Source organism: Tachypleus tridentatus, chromosome 6, assembly GCF_004210375.1.
Source record: "Tachypleus tridentatus isolate NWPU-2018 chromosome 6, ASM421037v1, whole genome shotgun sequence".
Lineage (NCBI taxonomy): Eukaryota > Metazoa > Arthropoda > Merostomata > Xiphosura > Limulidae > Tachypleus > Tachypleus tridentatus.
In genome coordinates, this window is record NC_134830.1 from 114752730 (window position 1) to 114773713 (window position 20984).

General features: G+C 31.4%; 2 protein-coding genes across 4 annotated transcripts in view; both read right to left on the reverse strand.

The window, feature by feature from the left end:
- Positions 1-1242: 1242 nt before the first annotated feature.
- Positions 1243-15773, reverse strand: LOC143253361 (uncharacterized). Of its 2 annotated transcripts, none has more exons than XM_076507121.1 (5): positions 15506-15773; positions 8889-9047; positions 6041-6170; positions 4696-4858; positions 1243-3285 (listed from the first exon to the last, which is right to left on the reverse strand). In XM_076507121.1, the coding sequence occupies exons 1-5, from the start codon at positions 15679-15681 to the stop codon at positions 2132-2134; spliced, it is 1782 nt and encodes a 593-aa protein (XP_076363236.1). In that variant the 5' UTR covers positions 15682-15773; the 3' UTR covers positions 1243-2131. The 2 variants fall into 2 exon arrangements, with proteins under 2 accessions (XP_076363236.1, XP_076363237.1); XM_076507122.1 differs by lacking the exon at positions 15506-15773 and adding an exon at positions 12878-13045.
- A 2528-nt stretch (positions 15774-18301) lies between these two features.
- The window catches only part of LOC143253362 (LHFPL tetraspan subfamily member 6 protein-like), a 56907-nt gene continuing 54224 nt past the window's right edge, over positions 18302-20984 (reverse strand). For both annotated transcript variants that reach the window (XM_076507123.1, XM_076507124.1), the window contains one exon: positions 18302-20567. In XM_076507123.1, coding sequence (XP_076363238.1) covers positions 20449-20567 — 119 coding nt within the window. In that variant the 3' untranslated portion in view covers positions 18302-20448. The remainder of the gene's footprint in view (positions 20568-20984) is intronic.

Genomic DNA, 20984 nt, shown 5'->3' on the forward strand with positions numbered 1-20984 from the left:
CTTGGTATAATAAAACTCGTGTTGTTTTTAACATGGAATATATTTTGATGTGCAGTTCTCCCAGTGAATCTTGGGTCCTGATTTTTCTAATTTCACCTTATGAGTATTGCGTTTCATTTTTAATGGTAACAGCTGGGTATTTTTGACACCTATGTTTGCAACTTGTGTTGAAAAAAAAAACTGTATATAATAGTGAAAGAGATGTAGTAAATATATAAAACATATTTATGGGTTTGGGACACACAGTTGTATCATAATATCTAGAAAGTATTCTTGGGTACAAAAGATATTGAAAATAAAGATTTTTATGAAAAAAATTTTCTTTGTACACTTTTTGTTAAGTTAAATATTTCTGAAAGCTAGCTTCAAACTAGAAATACTCAAACCATCACTATTGCATACAGCTTTTGGTCAAAAAATAAAATAATCTAGACTGTTATCAGTGCACAATACACAAAATTTATATTCATAAGACCTTGCTTCTTTTTTTTTTTTCTTTCCTGTAGCACATTCAATTATTGAATAACACAGTTATGTGGTTTTTCAACATGCCATTCAAAGGAGTTTCAAATATTGCTACAACTATCCATAATGTTAATTTCAAACCCAGTTTTTCTGATAAGTGAGTAAAGATCTTAAATTGAAATATAAATGCTGTTATTAATGAACATTTTTTTATATTTTAATTACTGAATAAAAACTTCAATGGTGGTGTGTAGAGACAGAATGTTGGTTTGTATTCTAAAGGTGGCTGGTACGAGTATTAAAACTTCAATTAAAATAAAGTACAGAATAATGTTTCAATCTTTTTAAATCATCTTCAAGTTAACAAAGAAAACAAATCTTTGAATAAATGTAGTTCAAACTTATCAAGAATTATATAACAGTCCACATGTTAAACTTGAGACAAATTATTTCATTTACTGCGATGTTTATTTCCCAACAGCATTTTAAACATTAAAAGTGTGAAAATCCTACTTTTATGTTATTAAAAACGTTTATGGTTTTATTATAATAATAGATAACTACGTTTTTTCTGCTTCGTTTCTTCAAAAGCAGGCCAAAGGCTGCCTGGAAGGATCACTTGTTTTAACCATTTGCAATGCTACACAGTAGTGTGCTTTCTGTCAGACAATATGCACTAAAATGATGTTACAAAAAGAACTAAAATATGTGCATGTCATGAATCACAATCAATATGCTAAGCACAACACATGAACTTCAAAAACAAGAAATAAAAAATATTTATCAATGTTGGTTTTATTTACTTTAAAAAAAACACTCTTGGGGATCCTGCACAATCACATATAGTATTTATACTTTTAAGTAGATTTTGTAATAAACCATAATAGTGTTTGTTTTCAAGTTTGTCATTAAAAAAAATACTATACCAATTGAATTTGTATTACATAGTAATATACAAGCTATTCAACAGCATGCTACACACTATAAAATAATAATGTACTGATGTGTTTCTTATTTATGGTTTGAAGCTTAAGGTTGCCTGAAAAGGGGTATAATGATATATTAATGTATTTCTCACACCATCAGTCAAATTACTTATGATACATCCAAAATCAAACCAAAGTATCCAAGTTACACATCTGGTATACCAAGTAAAGAAATTGTAGGAACAGTCAATCTTTTGACAAAACAAAATGGTATCCATCTGATAGTATTTTCAGTTTAGGTGGAGTTGCATTCCATTAATATTAGAACACAAATACTGGGGTGCCATCGTTTATTAATAGGACAAGCTTCTGGGATATGCAACTATTCTTTACTCCAGAGTTTTCACTTGAAAATAACAGCCATGACAGGCCTTCATTTTGATAATGACATTTAAAATTTAGTATAAACTAATGAGTATAAATTTTGAATGTATTCCATCAAAAGTTACATTAACCTGTATTTTGGGGAAAAAACAACATGGATTCACTAAATTATATGGTACAACTGAGCGAACACAAATTCTAAAGAACACACATAAAACGCTTAGACTTCTTTACATTTATAACAGCTTGCTTTATTATAAATTTAACATTTTCCAAAATTCAACAATTGCAGTGGATGAAATTGAAAGATGCATGATACAAAAAAAACATAAACCACATAATGCATATAATGACTGTTATCTTTGTGATGTTCTAGATTGCCTTTTAATATTCTTCACATTCCATTTTCTATTTCTCTGTTTAGATTGGAGGGCAGTTCTATCATTAAACCTATCCCTAAGTACATCACTATAATTATCATAATATCTTCTGTCACATTCAAAGTCTCTATTAAATTCTTCCTGAAACTCGAAGCTTTCTCTTTCTATCTGTATTTCACGTTTTCTAAGCCATTCTAACTCTATTTCTCTCTCTGTGTAACTTTTGCCTATTTCCCAACATCGTCTTCTGTCTGTGAAGTCTTCTGTGTGGTACTTGCATTCTGAATACCTGCTGTGTCCACTGTCTTCATCGTATCGATGTTCTTTGTATCTTACTTTATCGTTCTCTGTGTAACTTATTTCATTGACTCTTCTCCCTTCACAATAATCATCAGGCCTGTATGATAATGGAGATAACTGAGATCTGTGTTCTTTTCTTTTAGACTTTTTAAAGACACGGTCACTTGATCTTTCTTTTTCACATTGGTCATTTTCTCTCTGTCTTTTTTCTAAAATATATTCTTCTCTCCAGTTGTGTCTCTTTACCTTTCTACTCCCCTTTTGTGATATGGAAATATAATTTTTGTCCATACTAGTATCTATGTTTTGTTGATTGTGTGATTTGTAATACCTTTCTTTATTCCAGGATCTGCAGTTAGACAGACTTTTTTCTTCCAATTTTTCTCTACTGTTGCTTGATTTAAACAAAGAGTTTCCAGTCTTTGTGAAATGATTTCTTTCAGCTGAAGGACTTTTATGTCTATCTTTACTTGATATTGAACCTCTGAGTGAATTTTGTGGGGCTGGTAGTGGACTTTCACTTCTGTGTACAAACTTGGAACTGCAATGAGGGTCAACATCTAGATGCTTTGCACTAGGTAATTTCAACTTTACCTGAATATTTATGCTTTGGACAGAATCTTCAAGTTGATTCTGAAGTTTCCGTTTGTGAGAAAAATCACGAAAACAGTTAGTAGATGTTAGATCCTTATTAAGGTACTTACTGTAACCTGAATCAATCTTCTCTTCCTTTACCTTAACAAGTGGCTTAATCTCTTTAGCTGAAGCATGAGAAGAGGAAGTGTCTGTATCACTATACTTCTTCACTCTTTCTTTCCTCTTTTTCCTTTCTAATGGAAAAAAATAACAACAACAAAGGAATTCAATTTCTTAAAAACAAAACTAGTGTTTCAAAAGAAAATATCCTACTAATTTTTAACCGAAGGAAGTAGATAAATTTAAGTATAATTCACAGTTCTAACTAAATGCCCTTTCAATCATAAATAAACATGTTTGTTTCTTCAGATAATCTTGGAAGCATACTTCAGGGATACTTATATTAGCTATCTCTAATTTTGAAATAACACATTGCAAGGAAGGCAGCTAATTAAAATAGACAGCACCCATTGCCAACTCTTGTTTAGTTAGATTTGATCATCACCCTTTTAATCTGGCCCCATACTAGGGAAATTATTTTTTTTTGTGGTAATCATTGGACAGTGATTGGCCTTGGTCATGAAGAATAAAAAACTTGTCATTCATACAAGAAATATAATAAAAAAAAAAAACTAAAGCATCACAACCTATAAAGAGTTTGCTTGTTATGTTAATTTTTATATAAAACTAATTCCTTCAACTTACTATCCAGTTTGCAGGAGACTGTCTAAATTAATGATTTCCAAGCAGTACACCTCATCTCAGAATAAAACACAGTAAAACAAGCATACTTTCATTCAAAAACTATTTATAGTTATAATATTTCTATACAAATAAAACAAAAATCCAAAATATAAGAGTACTATTTGGCTTTAATGAAACAGTACTGAAGAATACCAACCCTCAACTAAGTATGCATCCCGGAAAAGTGCTAACCCAATTAGATGGGTTATGAGTTGGGAATCCTTGAATAAAAAGTGTTTAAAACATATTTTTCTCTATCCCTAGATCTCATTCTTAATAAACAACTCAAATTTTTATAGACTAATAAAATTCAGTTTTTCTTCCATTTTTCAGAAAATTCCAAATGTGTTTTCATATTTAATTTCACAAATGATGAACCAGAAACAAACATCAGTTGATGAGCTGAGGTCGTATAAGAACAAAATTAGAATAAATATGTCACCACTGTCATATTGGATTAATGCAAATTTCATCGGTGTCTATATACAATTTCCACTTCTGATTTGTATATAAAAAAAAACTTCTATCATCAACTGTAGTTTTATCAATCAACTTCCTAGAAATTATACCACAAATGTGTGTGTTTTAAGAAAGAAAACATTTTGTTCATTTATAATTTTTTGTACACTGTCATTTCTTAGGAACTGAATTCATAATAATTATTGTTGCTTAATTTTAATACACAAAATTTCTCACTTTTGACAAAATTAACTGGTCTTCCCATATGAAAGGAATTTGGGACTTTACCAGTTAGAGTTGCTGCAGTATCTTGTTGATCTTGTTGTAAGTTAATATGTGTAACAGTTACTAACAAACAAGTTGCCAAAACAACAGATTAAATAATGATATTTCTAACAAACCTTTCTTTAATTTATGAACTTTTTTCACATCTGGATGGTATTCAGGAGACTTTGGAGCACATCCCTCCAAGTGTATTGTTTTTGTCAAGTCATCATCATTCTCATTTTCTTTTGGAATCTTGTAGTTTTCTACATGATCAACACGAATAGTTCTTCCACATAACTAGAGAGAAAAAATTACATAATATATCTAAATAAAAAATTTGCCAATTCTGAGAATAAATACACTTTTTTAATAACTTAAAAACAATCTATACAATGCTTTACATATATTATAGTTGAAATAAATAACATTTATGTTCACCACAATACTAAACAATAAGCTCACTCTTCTCTAAGGAAAGTCTGAATTAACAGGTTTCTATAAAGGAAACAGCATAAATTTTCATACAAGACTTCACCATACAATTACTGTTCTTAACTTATCAGTATTTTAATAATTTTCATTTTTTAGCAATATGTAAACTTAATTTGGTTCATATAAGTACAATCTCGTTAAAATATATATATACTCGGATCAAAAACTGCTCCTTGCATGTTCAATTACTGCTTCTGAAAATTACTTTATTAAATATTGTAAATACTATTATTCAACTATTTATAGAGCTATAAATTGATCTTGATTCTAAGACATACTTTAAACTTTACTGTAGAAGATTGTATTATTGTCAATACTGTGAGAGTTTTATATTAAAGTTACATTTAAATCACTTAACAAATAAATATAATGTATAAAGTAAGAACTTTAATCTAAATTTCTAATATTTAATTGGATAAATATGATTTGACAATATTTTTAACCAGATAATCTATCAACTGATGGTGATGTCATTTCCAATAATATCCACATTAAATTTTAGACTGTTTGTATTGCTAAATAGGTTAACATAAAAACTTTGTAAACCTTATGTCATATCAGTGACTCAACTTACCTATCACAAATATTAAACAGCTGTGGTATGCAACACACACAAGTATGGTTTGAATAATTCAAAAATCACAATAGAAGAACAATCAAATTAATAATGCCTTATTCACAATATGCAGTTTTTCAATACAGTATCAAGATGATGGTATATATCAAGTTGTAACTTAACTGTTAAATAAAATACAGTGAGCTATACACTTCATTATATTTTGACATTTGAGCTTTCAAAGAATAATTTCATTTCAACTGCTTGGCATAACAAATTGTTGTTCTCAAATTTCTATCACATAGATTGAAATAAAATTTTGAACATTAAATAACAGCATATATAAGCAAGTTGTTTCCATGGTCAGATGAAAGCCACACTTAGATCACTGTTCATATCAGTTATAATAGCAACTATCAGAAAATACTTGCCTTAATACCATTGAAATTATCCACAGCTAAAACAGTGCTCCTCTGGTCTTCATAACATAGAAAACAAAACCCTTTGGACTTGCCAGATTTCTTATCCCGAATTAGATTAAGGTTTACAACTTCCCCATACCTGTTCAACATTGACAACACAACTTATGTAATACTGCATAAATACTATCAAAATCACTAATAGAAATAGAATACACAAACTTCTTGGAAACAGTTCATCAGCTATCAAGGTATATTTTGGACTTTAAGACTAAAGACTGATACAAATAAGTCACAAACTGAAACTATTAAGCTGATATGGGCACATTATCATAAAACAAAAATGTTAAAATTAACTCTAAGGCTTTTTTGCAGTAATGGTAAGCCAATTACAATGTTTTAGGCTCACCTGAGAAAGATTTCAACTTCAAAAAACTTGTTCTGAAAGTTAGTGTTCTACTAATGAAGGTAAAGTGTTAATCTGGAAGCAGCTATTAGTGAGGCACACTTTAACAACTCAAACTATCTTTTTTCAATGCACTGAGAACATACTTCCCCTTTCTAGAACTACTATTAATTTTGCAATAAGATCTGTTTCATGAAGCTATTATTTTATTAATGTGAACATACTGGTTTCAACATATCTTTGTTCAAGTCTAATGAAAAGAAACAAATTAATTATAGTAAACAACTATTATACTAGTACTTTAATCAGAAAAGTCCCTTGAAGAAAACCCTAACTACTCGGACTCAAGTGTATTTAAAATAAAAACCCTGTACTTTTTCACTTGCAACATTACAGATACTAGGATGTTTTTTTTTGTCAATGTGTATATAACAGTAAGCATAAAATCAAATTAAATTAAGAACAGTCTTTATGCCAATTCTGTCCCTACTAGAAAAATATGCCCCACCTAACTTTATATGGCAATACTTATCTAAGCCACATCTATTTTAAGTCTAGAGATAGACATCTTAGTTTCCCTGACGAAAACAGAGTCACTGAGAATTTATATAAGATACAAGGAGAACAGCAAAGTTTTTTTTTACTGAGCTTCAGTTGTGTTGAAGTGTGATACTTTATTTAAATGCACTTTCATGTGAAAAATATAAACAGCCTGCTGCCCCAACAGTATGTTTCTGCTACTCAAACAGAGCAGACAATCATACCTCACTGAAGTCCAAACTTTGGTGGATTTTATGCAAACAGTGACTTGACACTCTGTGCTGAGCAGAGACAAGAACTTGTCTTCAATTAGAAATTATGATATGTCTAGTGTCTATAGCATCATTCTAGTTGTGTCATAGCATTTTGATGATTTTTTTTTTAATTTTTCTATACCAAAGTTAGTCAGTTTTCCAGCACAAAAATTTCCACAGCAAAAGGAAACTTTATAGGACATTAAGAGATTAATTGTTGCATAAATAAACAACTTACTAAAAAAATGTTAGTATTTGGATAGTAGCTATGTACCAAAAAACTAGAAACTGACCAATGTTATACCAATTTTTAAGGGAGATAACAAGTAGCACCTTACTTCTGTTGTGGTAAAAATTTTCTAGATACTGATTAAAGTTATCTAAGAAAGTCTATAATTTTGTTCAACCACCAGCATGGCTTCATAAAGCAAATATCTGTCTCACAAATCTTTTAACCTTCTTCAAAGATGTTACTGCTGATGCAGGTAAGTGTGTAGATCTGGTATACATGTATTTTTGATAAGATTTTGACAAAGTGCCAGACAAAACACCAGAAAAGAAAATTATAGGTTGGCAGAGAAGTTAGCTCAAGGAATTAAGTGTAGGTTAGAGAAGAGGAGGCAAATGATTATAATAAATGTTGTACCTAAGGCTATGTACTGGGATCCTTTCTCTTAGATATACATATGATAATTTATATGAAAATGGTAAACAAACTGGTCAACTTTGATGATAATATTAAAGTTTGTGTGTACTAGGCTGATAATGTTGTTTTAAAAAGGAGGATTGGATAATTTCGCATAATGCACAAATGATATTTAATTATCCTAATTACAAAGCAATCAGTGTGGGCTTCCTTAATTTAAATTTTAATTACCACCTTGATGGAAACTGACTCAAAAGCATTATGGAAAAAAAAAAATTGATGTTTTGATCAATCACTCTCTTGAGCTTCACATACAGTGTGTTGTTGCCAGCAGAAAGGTACAGCAAATAAGACTGTTTTACCTACAAGAATAATGAGCTTAAAAGGTGTAGAAATTATAATGTCCTTTACAGGTCTCTGGTTAGACCTCATTCAGAATACTGTGTTCAGTCTTAGGCTATTTAGGCTTTAATTACAACATAGAGTCAATGGAAAGTTCAAAGAAGGTCTGATAATGTGATTCCTGGTGTAGAGGGGCTTTCAATGAAGTACAAATTATAATCTCAACAATTAAAAAAGGGTTGCAGTGGATGTGATTGTAACAAATACAGGGTGTTCGAAAAGTCACTGTGCACTTATATATTTATTAACAGACATGTTTCAACACACAATACAGGAGGTAAATATGAATGACAATTATAAACAATGTTGAAAGTGACCCCAATTGGCATCAATACAGGCCTGGATCCTTCTTATTTGGTTTCTAAACACCACTATCAGTTGCTGGCTTGAAATAGACTGAGTAAAATATGATTACAAAACTGCACAGTGACTTTCCGAACACCCTGAAGAACTGATGCATCATCTTTTTTTTGTTTTATGACAAGAATGATAGGGCAAGTAGAAATAATTTAAAATTAAGTAGGAAGGAGTCATTTGGAAATAAGAGATCTAACTATATATCACTAACACATTTAATAACAAATAAAATACTGCGAAAGAAAAAATACTTACTGAGAGAAAGCACATATAATATCTCCTTCTGTCAGATCATATGGTAGCCCACCAATAAAAATCCAAGCACTATGTTTATACAAATTATGCCATGAAGTTTTGCTGTTTAATCCAAGAGAGAGTTCCTTCTCGTTCAGCTTGGTAATATTTTTCACATTACTAGAAAGAGAAAAAATGAGGCATTCAAAATGTACTGGTTATAAAGTTAGCTCATAACACAAGCAAACTAAGGGGAAAATGGTGTCTTTTAAAATATGTTGCATATGTCACAAAAGAAAAAAAATATATTTTCCTTCAAACAGAAATTACATTAACCCTTAAATCATTGATTTTTTGGTATCATTCATTACTGGCAAGGTCTACACCTTATATCAAGTTGAATACATTGTTTTAGTCAATAATAACACTGAGTAAAAACAAACTAGCCAGAAAAATATGGCAAGATGACTCATTTCCACATAAAATACATGGATACATCAGAAATAATTAGTGAGGTAGTACATTTCTTTACATTATAAGCATGAATGTTATGTATAATTAAACATATTTAAAAGGTCAATTAGACACATAAAATTTCTAGGGTTAAGAATTCAATATAAATAAAACCTCCAAAAAGGTTTGGTTGAGCCTATTTTACATTTGTTACTGCAGTACTGCACTCCTATGATTTATCAAATTTTCTGATCATATTTAAACATTTTTAATTAAGTGTTTGTAGAATATAATTATTCCACATTTCAAGCACAAAAAGAATTTCAGATTACATAAAGAATCAAAACTAGAAAATAGTAAATCTATAAAATTATATGGTAAAATTACTTAACTTCAATTTTATACCTCTCAGGTCCATAATTTTTTCTTTTTCAAATTTTTCATAAAACATTTGTAAAAGAATTATAACAATGACCAACTTATAGAGATATAATTTAGTTATAATGCTGCTGAGCTCCCACAAGTATTCAATAATCTATATTAATTAAAGAGTAGTAAAAAATAAAATCATTTAAACTTCATTAATCATTGCTTATCATTATACATACACATCATATTTCAACTAAACAGCAATGAAACTTGCATACTATTCCACTAGTTGATCATATTCTTAAATAAACATCTTCCATTAGAGACACTGCTTACTAAAAGTACAGTCAGTTAATAGTACTCTATAAAAGATCATGTCCATAATAATTATAAGTTGGTCACAGTCGAGGATTTAACAATGTATAAAAATGTAACATTAGATGAAAAAATAGCACACCCAAAGACATTAAACTTATATTGCATCAGTTTAATGAAATAAAGGATAAGGTAGGAAACTAGATCCATTTCTTTAAGCAATAATGACAAGAGCAATTAAAAAGGAACACAATCCAACTTCTGTGTTACCCAGAAAGTATGGTCACAGTAATACCTAAAAACATTCATACAACACCTGACAAAACGTAACATTAAATCATTTCAAGAGAACTCTTCTACAAATGTAAACTACAGTTTACTGTCTGCATTAAGTTTTAGACTTTATCAATTTAGATAGAAATGCTAAAAAATCAATATTCCCTCAACTGTATGGTATTTGAGAGATACTCTCAGTTACTATCAATTCTTTAAAAATCTCAGTAACAGATTCCCTATAAAGTGAATTTAAATGTATATGTTCAATAAGCTCATAAATTGTTATTTTACTACAGAAGTTTGCTTGTGCTGCTAGCTTTACAGAAATAAAAATATTCATAAGTTTTTGTATTCTTATTCACTGCAAATTTAACAAATCATCTAACTCAGAGAACTTAAAACTAATAGCAAAAACAAAGGCTAAATGCTACTATGCACTTAGATTTAATTATATATAACTTATATCCTAATAATGTCATAATACCACAAGAAACACTGTTGAAAACAAATCATTTGGAAATCTATCAACATGAAAATTACTGGAGATAAAGTACAAATTCTAGAAAGTAAAACAGTCCAAGATCTTTGGATAGCATACATCCATTTGGATCTAGTGAACTGTTTGAAGTTTATCCATCAATACTTTTACTAAAGATCTGTACAGAGATGCATAGCACATCATTTTATGTATTAGTCAGTTACACATATGATAATAATGCAAGCTACACAAGATAACAATAAGTAGTTAATTTAGATGGTTCAAGAGGAATGCTTACCCATCCTATTCAAGATGTTTTAATTCATTTTTAAACACATGCCTATGACATTTTGTTCTTAATATCTGGTTGTATTCTGAGCAAAGAAATAGCAAATAATATAATATTCATGCAAAAGTGAAATTTAATATCATACTGTCAACAATAAGTAGTTAATTTAGATGGTTCAAGAGGAATGCTTACCCATCCTATTCAAGATGTTTGAATTCATTTTTAAACTCATGCCTATGACATTTTGTTCTTAATATCTGGTTGTATTCTGAGCAAAGAAATAGCAAATAATATAATATTCATGCAAAAGTGAAATTTAATATCATACTGCCAACTTCTGTTTTGTTTTCCATTTTGTATAATGTTCACATTAAAACCAGACAAAATGTCTAATCATGTCAAAACAAAATACTGACGAGTAAAAATACATAGACTTTTTTATGTGTAATCCTTGATTTACAGATACAGCACAGCATGAAGGATATCTCTTTCTTTAAAAGAAAACACAAATTTCTTGCCCAGCATGTTCTTTTATATTTACTGATCATGAAAGATATGTTCTGAGAGTCCTGTAATGTAATGTTCCCAACAGGTATCAATTTTAATCACTATATATAGTTGCAAGTTGCAACAGGAAAACTACTATTTTTAGTCTGCATAATTAACAGTTACAGATATAGCCAGCAGCGAGGTAATTGGATACGCAAATTACAACAGTTATGAACAATCCTCTTCTTCCACGCAGTAAATTTCAAGAAATTCACATGGTAGGAACCTTTCAGTAACAAGAATACTCAAAAGAGATTTTTGTTGAACCATTTTAAATTTATCATTCAACAATTCCTGTTGACTTTTCAAAAATATGAGGTATACCCTATCTCAGTGTTGGTGGATTATATATACAAAACTTAAAAATATTAATACTTTTAGTATTCTTAAACAGAAACTATTCCACAGCTGCTCAGAATACTGAGGTATCAAACTTAGTTATGGTTTGATTTGTTTTGAATTTTGAGCAAAGCAACATGAGGGCTATTTGTAATACCCTCCCTAATTTAGCAGTGAGAGACTAAATGGAAGGCAGCTAGTCATCACCACCCACAGCCAACTCTTGGGTTACTCTTTACCAACAAATAATGGTATTGGATATCACATTATAACACCCCCATGGCTGAAAGGGCAAGCATGTTTGATGTGATGGAAATTTGAACTTGCAACCCAAAGACTGGGTGCCAAGCACCCTAATCACCTGGCCATGCCAGGCATCACCTGATAATGAATTATATTCTCTGCTACAATTAAATATTCTATTCATACAGTTCCCATGTGATTAATTATAAAATATGCAACACATGATACTTGTTATTTAGACATATAACTAGGTATACCAAACACTATCGAACAGCTAAGCTGTCAAAAAACAAACAGTAAATTCCAAATATTTTACACATTCATGGCCTGTAACTTGAAAGTTTAGGCTGATACTGACACATATTGAATGCTACATACAAGATCATCACTGGAAATTGTAAAGTAACAAATAAGCTAAAGTACATGTAATAACTAGGCTTACACTCTGACAACAATTCCGATGGATCCAAAACTTGCACGTAACCTTATTAAGACGTTACGCTAACAGTAACACCTTCTATAACTTAACTGTTTAACTTATTAAAATTACAAGATACTACATCAGTCATTACAATTCATACTGAATATATAAATAATAACATATACACATGAAGATGAACAGGTAAAGCACTAATAGTAATAACATAGTAACATTGTTACTAGCACTGTCTGCTGTAGTTTTTGTTGTGCTCTACTTACGTTAATGGATTCATATTATGTTTACTAAAACGTGAAATCCTTCCTAAATATACAGCAAAATATGTCTATCTACACAACTCTTTAATATTTAAACTATACTTGAGAATTTAACACCCAAATTTTACTCTACATCTAGCAAACAATACTAATTGTAAATTAGTGCCACCTATTAAGTTAATTTATGTACTTATTATTTTTATAACTGTAAAATGATTCTGCCAAATAAATGTCTTCAGTGTATACATATATAAAATACGATTTCATGTTATACAACAAACAAATAACTAAAATATGTCAGTTAATTAATTACGAATCAGATCTACATTTTAGATACTATTTCAATTACCACTTAAAATGTAACTATTTGAGTAGAGCTTCGAAAGGTGAAAATAAGAAAAGGGAAAATAAAAAATTATTTAGCATTTAATAGGGAAAATGTGAACACTATGAAATTAGCCTAAATACTAGCTGGTCAAAAGTTTAAAACCATACTGAAACGAAGCGTTAATCGGTAAACACGTAACGAAATGTAGTCATTTGTGCTCAAGCATTAGCGTTGTCAACATCTCCTACTGACATCTCCTGTGTTACATTGGGAAAACACATGGCAAAGGCTAAAAAGTTGACAGAGTTTGAACATGGTAGAATTGTCGAGCTGCAAACGTAAGGTCTCTCTCAACGTGCCATCGCTGGTGAGATTGGGCGTAGTAAAACTGCTATTGCAAATTTCTTAAAAGACTCTGAGAGATACGGGACAAGAATTTCAAGTGGTCGGCCCAAGAAAATTTCGCCGGCGTTGAGCAGGAGGATTCGACGGGTTGTCTGGGAAGACAGCAGCCGATCGTCGAACCAGATTAAAGCTCTTACGGACGTAGAATGCAGCTCAAGAACAATAAGGCGGCATCTACGAGAGAAAGGCTTTAAAAACCGTAAACGTCTTCAAAAGTCACGCTTTCTTCCATATCACGAAACAGCTCGGTTAAACTTTGCTGAGAAGCACAAAATATGGGACGTAGAAAAGTGAACGAAAGTTTTCAGTGATGTCGAGAAACCCACTTGTTGAGAAATTTATATGCAAAAACGGCTCGTTTGGGTTGAGAAAATATTTTACATAGAAGAGCGAACAACGTTTCGACCTTCTTCGGTCATCGTCAGGTTCACAAAGAAAGAGGTAACTGACCGGAAGCTGACCACATGTTTGAAAGGGGTTGTGTAACTGTGTGTCGAAATGTAGAGGGCGGTATTAGATGTTTGAATATATAATTTTATTTATTTTATTATATTAATATAGGTATAAAGGCGTTCCTTTATATTGGTTTATTTTGGGTTTAAGTTGTTGTATAAGTAAGGCTTCTTTAATTTTGCGTTTGTTTATGTTTGTTTCTTTATTTAGTATTTGAGTGTTTTCTATGGTTATGTTGTGTTTATATGACTTGCAGTGTTCGAAAACGTGTGAAGGTAACTTTTTATGTTCTTTGAATCTGGTTTCCATTTTTCTACTTGTTTCTCCAATATAGAAGTCGTGGCAGTTATCACATTGTATTTTATAAATAATGTTGGTGTGGTGTTTGTCAGTGTAGTTTTTACATAGTATAGACCTCAGTTTTGTGCCGGGTTTTTGAATAAATTTGGTATTAACTGGAATGTCACATTTTGTTACTAGTTTTTACCAAATGTTGGTTATTTTTCTGCTGATGTTAGGAATATATGGCATGCAGCAGTATATGGTTTCGTGATTTCTTGATTCGTGAGATATATTTTTTTGTTGGTTGATTTTTCTTTTTGTCTAGGTGTGTGCGTATGATGTTTTCTACGGTTTGTGGAGGAAACTTATAGGTGCTGATGAAGTATTGTTTTATTTTGTCTAATTCGTCGTTAATTTTATCTGGTGAGCATAGTTTTATGGATGTGTCTGAGAGACACAGCCGACCAAAACAGTGAGAGAACAAAAGACATAATGTGACATTATTGAATAAATAAAGAAAACGAGTTTACCTATTACTCTAAGATACGCCTTCTTGATCTAGATCAACTAAGAGATTATTGAGTAAAGGCATTTAATGATCATTTTTAGTTCTACAGAATTAATCCTAGGGAAAAGAAAGATGCAAAGATAGACACAATACAGTAAAATTGACTATGAATCTAGATGCGGAAGTATGCACTTTGTGTTTTCTGTTTTGTTTTGTTGTTGTAGTTGTTATTTAGAAACTCGGTTAAGTTATCCAATATATAGAGCATTTCCTAATTTATTGAGTTAATCTGTTTTTGTTAGGAAGATAATCTATGTGTTAACTGTCAGAAAATCAAATTTATTTAAAAATAGTATACACCTCTTTTCATGATTTTCCTTATTATTACATACTTCCCAACCTTCTCCAACTGTCAGCTTATAACCCTAAAAACAAAGTAAATACACTGTAAGCCAAAATTTTAAGGTCAAAAAACGTAAAGAAAAAATATGCATTTTGCGTTGTTAGGCTCAACCACTTTTTTAGTAGAGCTTCAAAAGATGAAAATAAGAAAAAGGAAAATAAAACTAAAAAACTTTTTTAGCATTTAATAAGGAAAATGTGAACACTATGAAATTAGCCTAACTACTAGCTGGTCAAAAGTTTAAAACCATACCAAAAAGAAGTCCAAAACAGAGTAGGAAATGCCCAATAAGAGGTCTCAGTAGTGAGTTGCACGGACGTCATTGCGAATAACTGCAAACATTTGCTTTGGCATGGTCGATATAAGCGTTTGCAGAAGGCTGGCTGGAATGTTATTCCAAGTGGTGAAGATGGCTTCACGAAGATCATGCACTGTTTGGAACAGCTACATAAAGCTACATTATAGGTCTGTTGTACTGAAGAATATGTTGACGGCTTAAGTTTTCTGCTAATATAAAAAATATACGTTTAAGAAGGTTGTTGCCCGGATCTGACACGGTCAGGTGGTTAGGGGGCTCAACTCACAGTCTTTATGTCGGGAGTTCAAATCTCTGTCCTACCAAACATGCTCGCCTTTTCAGCTCTTGCGGCGTTATATGTAACGGTCAATCCTATTATTCGTTGGTAAAAAAGTATCCCAAAAGTTGACGATGGCTGGTGATGACTAGTTGTCTTTCCTCTAGGCAGGAATTTCTAACAAGCGGCCCCCAGCATGGTTTTATGTGGCCCGCGAAGGTCTGTTGAAAAATAATCTGCTTTTATAATATTTCTTTTGTAGTAAAGAAATGAAAAATTCTGACTTGCGAGGTAAAAATACATGAAAGCTCCAGCTAACATTCACTAATGAAATTTTAAAATTTATTTTGTGTGCACCTATATGTTTATTATTGATGCCTCTATAAATTTACATTAATAACTTGATAGTAATAGCTTTTAAATTATATCACATACACCTCGGCGTATTATATCCTCATTCTCCCTGCTAGAAAAAGTGAACTCGTTCGGCTGGTGGCTGTTGCCAATCTGTCCGTTTGCTGTTGTGGAGGTGGCGTGTTGTTAATTATCACTGTTCAGTTCCGTGGTAAAAATAAACATGAGCAAAATTTTTAAGAAATGTAAGATTAACAGTGAAAACAAAGTGTACCAGGAACGTTGGGAACTTGATCATTTAATTACAAACAATAACGGCAAGTTGCAGCGTTTGGTTTGTATGCAATTTATATCAGTGCCCAAAGAATTTAATGTGAAAAGGCATTATTCAACGATGCATGCATGAAGAAAAGTATGAAAAATATGAAGGAGAAACTCGAAAAGTTCAGATTGCGGATTTCAGCAAGAAATTAAAAAACAAACGAGTATGTTTAGCAAGTTGTCAGACATCTGTTTTGAATGCTTCGTACATCGTTTCTCTTGAACTTGGAAGAGCAAAGAAACCTTTTATTGATGGCAGTTTAGTAAAGAAATGTGTTGTTGAAATGGCAAAGACGCTTGGGGATGCCAAAATTGCTGAGAAATTTCAATCAGTGTCGCTTTCCATCCAAACCATTCAAATAAGGGTTTCTGATATGGTAGAACAATTATAAAGATCATTTGTTGGATTGATTGAAAAAAAGTACTTATTTCTCGTTTTTTCTTGACGAAAGTACTGATCAAGCAGTTGTAAGTCAGCTGTTAACACTTGTACGCATTATTCATGAAGATTTTTCGACGAAAGAGGAATTATTGAATGTATGTGCTCTTCGTGGGACCAGAAAAGGAAAGGATATCTTCGAGGCAGTGAAAAACTCAGTTGATAAAATCAAAGGTTTCAATAAGTGTTCAGCAATAGTAACAGATGACGCACCTGCGATGATTGGGAAAAAATTAGGCTTTGTTGGTTTTCTTAGGGAAAATGAAGTAACTTGTCCAACATTTCATTGTGTTATTCATCAAGAAGCTTTGTGTGTGAAATCAAAGAAACAAAACGAAGTTTTTAAACTCATTGTTAAACTTATTAACATGATAAGAGGAGGAAATAAAACTCTTTTACATTGGCAGCTGAAGCAGTTTTTGGAGGATATGGCTCTTTACAACCAAGTAAGGTGGCTCAGTGCCGGAAAGTGTCTTAAATGATTCTTTGAAATAAGGAAGGAAACCTCTGCATTCCTCGATCAGTTCATTTCATCGGATACAACACAATTTGAAGAAGAGCTCAAAAGTAAGGATTTTCTGAAACAACTGGCTTTTCTCACAGACATCACTACTCATCTTAACGATCTCAACCTGAAGCTCTGGGGGCGGAACCAGATGGTATCAGATTTAATGGGAAACATAAATGAGTTTCGAAATAAGTTAAGAATTTTCAAAGTTTGTTTAGAAAACAACGACTTGGCCCACCTTCCCAGTTGTCAGCAATTAACAGAACAGTTAAAAAATGACGAGCCACTTGATTGTTCAGAATTTTGTGTAAATATTGAAGATATCATACATGTGTTTAACGCAAGTCTAAAAAAAAATTGAAATTATAAAAAGCAGGATAAAGCTGTTCAATAATCCTCTTTGTGTTGACATATAAAATCAACAAGCTGACTTAAATTATGTGATTTGCAAGCTGATCCGTTTCTGCAAACCAGACAAGAAAAAGGATCAGATTTCTTTAAACTACTTTCAAAAAATCAATTTCCAAATCTGCGTGCTTTTGGACAGAAAAGGTCATCAACGTTTGGTAGCACATACATATGTGAAAATGTGTTTTTCACGATGTAATTCATTAAGAATCACAACAAAAGTCGCCTCACGGATTCTTCTTTGCTTCGCATCCTGAGACTAGCAACAACAGAACTTCATGTCGACGTACCCGCTTTGGTCAGTGTTACTAAGCGACCTTAAAGTTCACACTGAAAATTTTATGTTCTTACTACGTTAAATATCATCGATATGTTTGCTATTCTAGTTTCTTTTATATGCAGCATTTGTTTAATTAAATTTATTTATTACGTAATTCAACATGTTTAAATTACATTTTCCTTTTATTATCACAATGAAATACATCTTTTTTCACAAATATGCCCGTCCAAGTATCATGTAACGTAAAGTAACTCACTCCTTCCCCAATTGGAACTCATTTTACCATGTTGAAAAGACATAAATTAACCCTACCATGGATCTATTTACTTTTTATTTTGCATTACGTAATACACTAACAAGCACTAATTTGACAAAAACACAATACCGTCCGCCACTAGACTCGTGAATATAGTTGTGGCCCTCGGGCACTCCTAAGTTGGAAACCCCTGCTCTAGTATTACATTGCAAAATTAGAGGCGGTCAGCGCAGATGGCCCTTGTTTATCTTTGCGTGAAATTTCAAACAGACAAACTTATTGCTCTCTTTAGTTTTAGCAGCGTGTACTAGTACATCGATGGAGTTTACTTAATTTTGTATGTAATTAGATAAAGTTTTATCTCAGTAAATTGGTTACTTTATCAGAAAGTTCTCAACTTTATTAAACTGATGTAACAGCATAAGAATTGATGAAGAAACCTTTGCATATACGAACTTTATATCTTATCTGTGGAAGCACGTTTAAGACTTTGTTGTGGATAAGTTTTGGTTCTAACAACCAGTTCGTCTGCAGCAGCCTTCCTACAAAAAACAATAACAGACCAAAATAACTGTGGTTAGTTCTTCTACAAAACGCAAAGTTTATCAAAATAAACTTTGACACATTTTACATGTTTATTTAAGAATGTCAATAGTAATGAGAACAGACCGTAAAAACGTTTTTTTCTTAAAAAATATACAAAAGAATATGTACATTACTGAATCTTATTTTAATACCGTTCGATCATGATAGGGTCCAGATCCTAGTGAGCAATTTGTATGGGTTTGCTTGTTACCGTACTCAGTAATTAAACAGAGATTTTGTTTCGCCAGTCTTTCTATATAAAATATCTTAAGGATTTCACGAGTTCTTTAGTCCATACAGAGTTTCGAAAACTGTTTACACGAGTCTATATGATCCTATCCTCGCAAGTCGTTCTGATATTAATCAACTAAAGTTTTAAGAAATTATTTAAACTTTATTACCAGAATCATAATCTTGACGAAATTGCTACGTTTAGTTAATAACAACTATTTTTACAATCCATTATAATTTACAAAAATTAAATGTTATAAAATAAACATACTGACTGCCCTATAAGAAGGTTTTCTCATTAAAAAATGCGAAATACCAGCGTTATAAATCACGTAAGAAAAATAACATGATTAAAATTCGAAAGCTTCCGAGAGATGGTGCTGTCTTCTTCAGTAAAGAAAACAGGCCCACAGATCTCAGCTCTTCTACGTAAAATATTTTCTCAACCCAAACGAGCCGTTTTTGCATATATATAGGCCCACATATCTAAAGCGCTAGAGGTTCGTCGGGTTTTTATTGCTGTTTTTGAAGTTTATGAAAATTTTCTTTGTTCTACGTGTTTCTTAATCACAAACAGTTGCATTATGGAGTGTTTTATTATTGTAAAGTTCACGTAAAAGATCCCAGAATAGCGTGAACTAGTACTAGGTTAGAATAAATAAAATACTGACTTAACGGTAAATTTCTGTATAATCATTTATACCACACAACACCAATTATTATGTTTTGAATTATTTCACAGGTTTATCGCTAACGTAGATTATTAAACTGAATCTCCTGTAAAATTATTTGAGTTTATATTTAACACTTAAAACACGTTTTATCTTTTAGGTGATAAATAAAAATGGTGTCTTATTTTCGTATACTGTACGTAAACAACAGGTAACTCTTATGCGAATCTCTTAAAACACTTCTGTAATAGTGTAATAAACGTTGCTTCTGAATTTTTCCTAATGTACGCAAATTTGATAATTGAGTTATTATCAATATATCGTACATCATATAAACCATAATCCCATATCAGTTATATAGTTTTTCCTTCTACAAGTTAATGTGTTTTTACTCTAGCAAACACATCCTAATGGAAGGAAATAAATTGCTCCATGAACACTTTATGCCTGACAGTTTTCTTTGATCAATGTAAATAATACAGTAGCGATATCCATCATATTTATTTGTGGTCTCTACGATACTAGGTACGTCATTTATTAGACGTTCACAAAGCTCCTGCTCATGGGTCATATCCGGTAGGAGTGGGGCTTGATTCGTGATGCCCAGAGTGACAAGACGGTACAAAAGAGCAGCAGGACGACACCACTGCCCATCAGATAAAAGGACCATGAAATATGACAAGTCCCTGAAAATAAATAAAATAATCTTTATCATTATATGAAAGGTTCGTATTCAATCAGTCAAACACTATATAATTGCGAAACTTCCAAATTAGGAAATAGAATATTTTGGATAACAAAGTTCAATACCTAATATTAAATTTTAAGTAAAAACAGACTCTTGGAATAGTACTTGAGTCCTAGGTTCAAGTTCATAACCCCAGAATGTTTGGTAAAAGAATTTGAAGAAAAGAGAAAGAGTATAGTCTTTTATGCAATTGCCAGGATGTTTACTAATTCTACAAACAAGTCTATTTAAAATCAATAAAACGATTAAATTAACTTTAAGTGATCAGTGTTTCCAACCGTTTACCAAAACAGAGGTTGAAAAAGGAATATCTTTTATTGTTATGTATAACACTTTAGTGTACTAAAATTAAGTA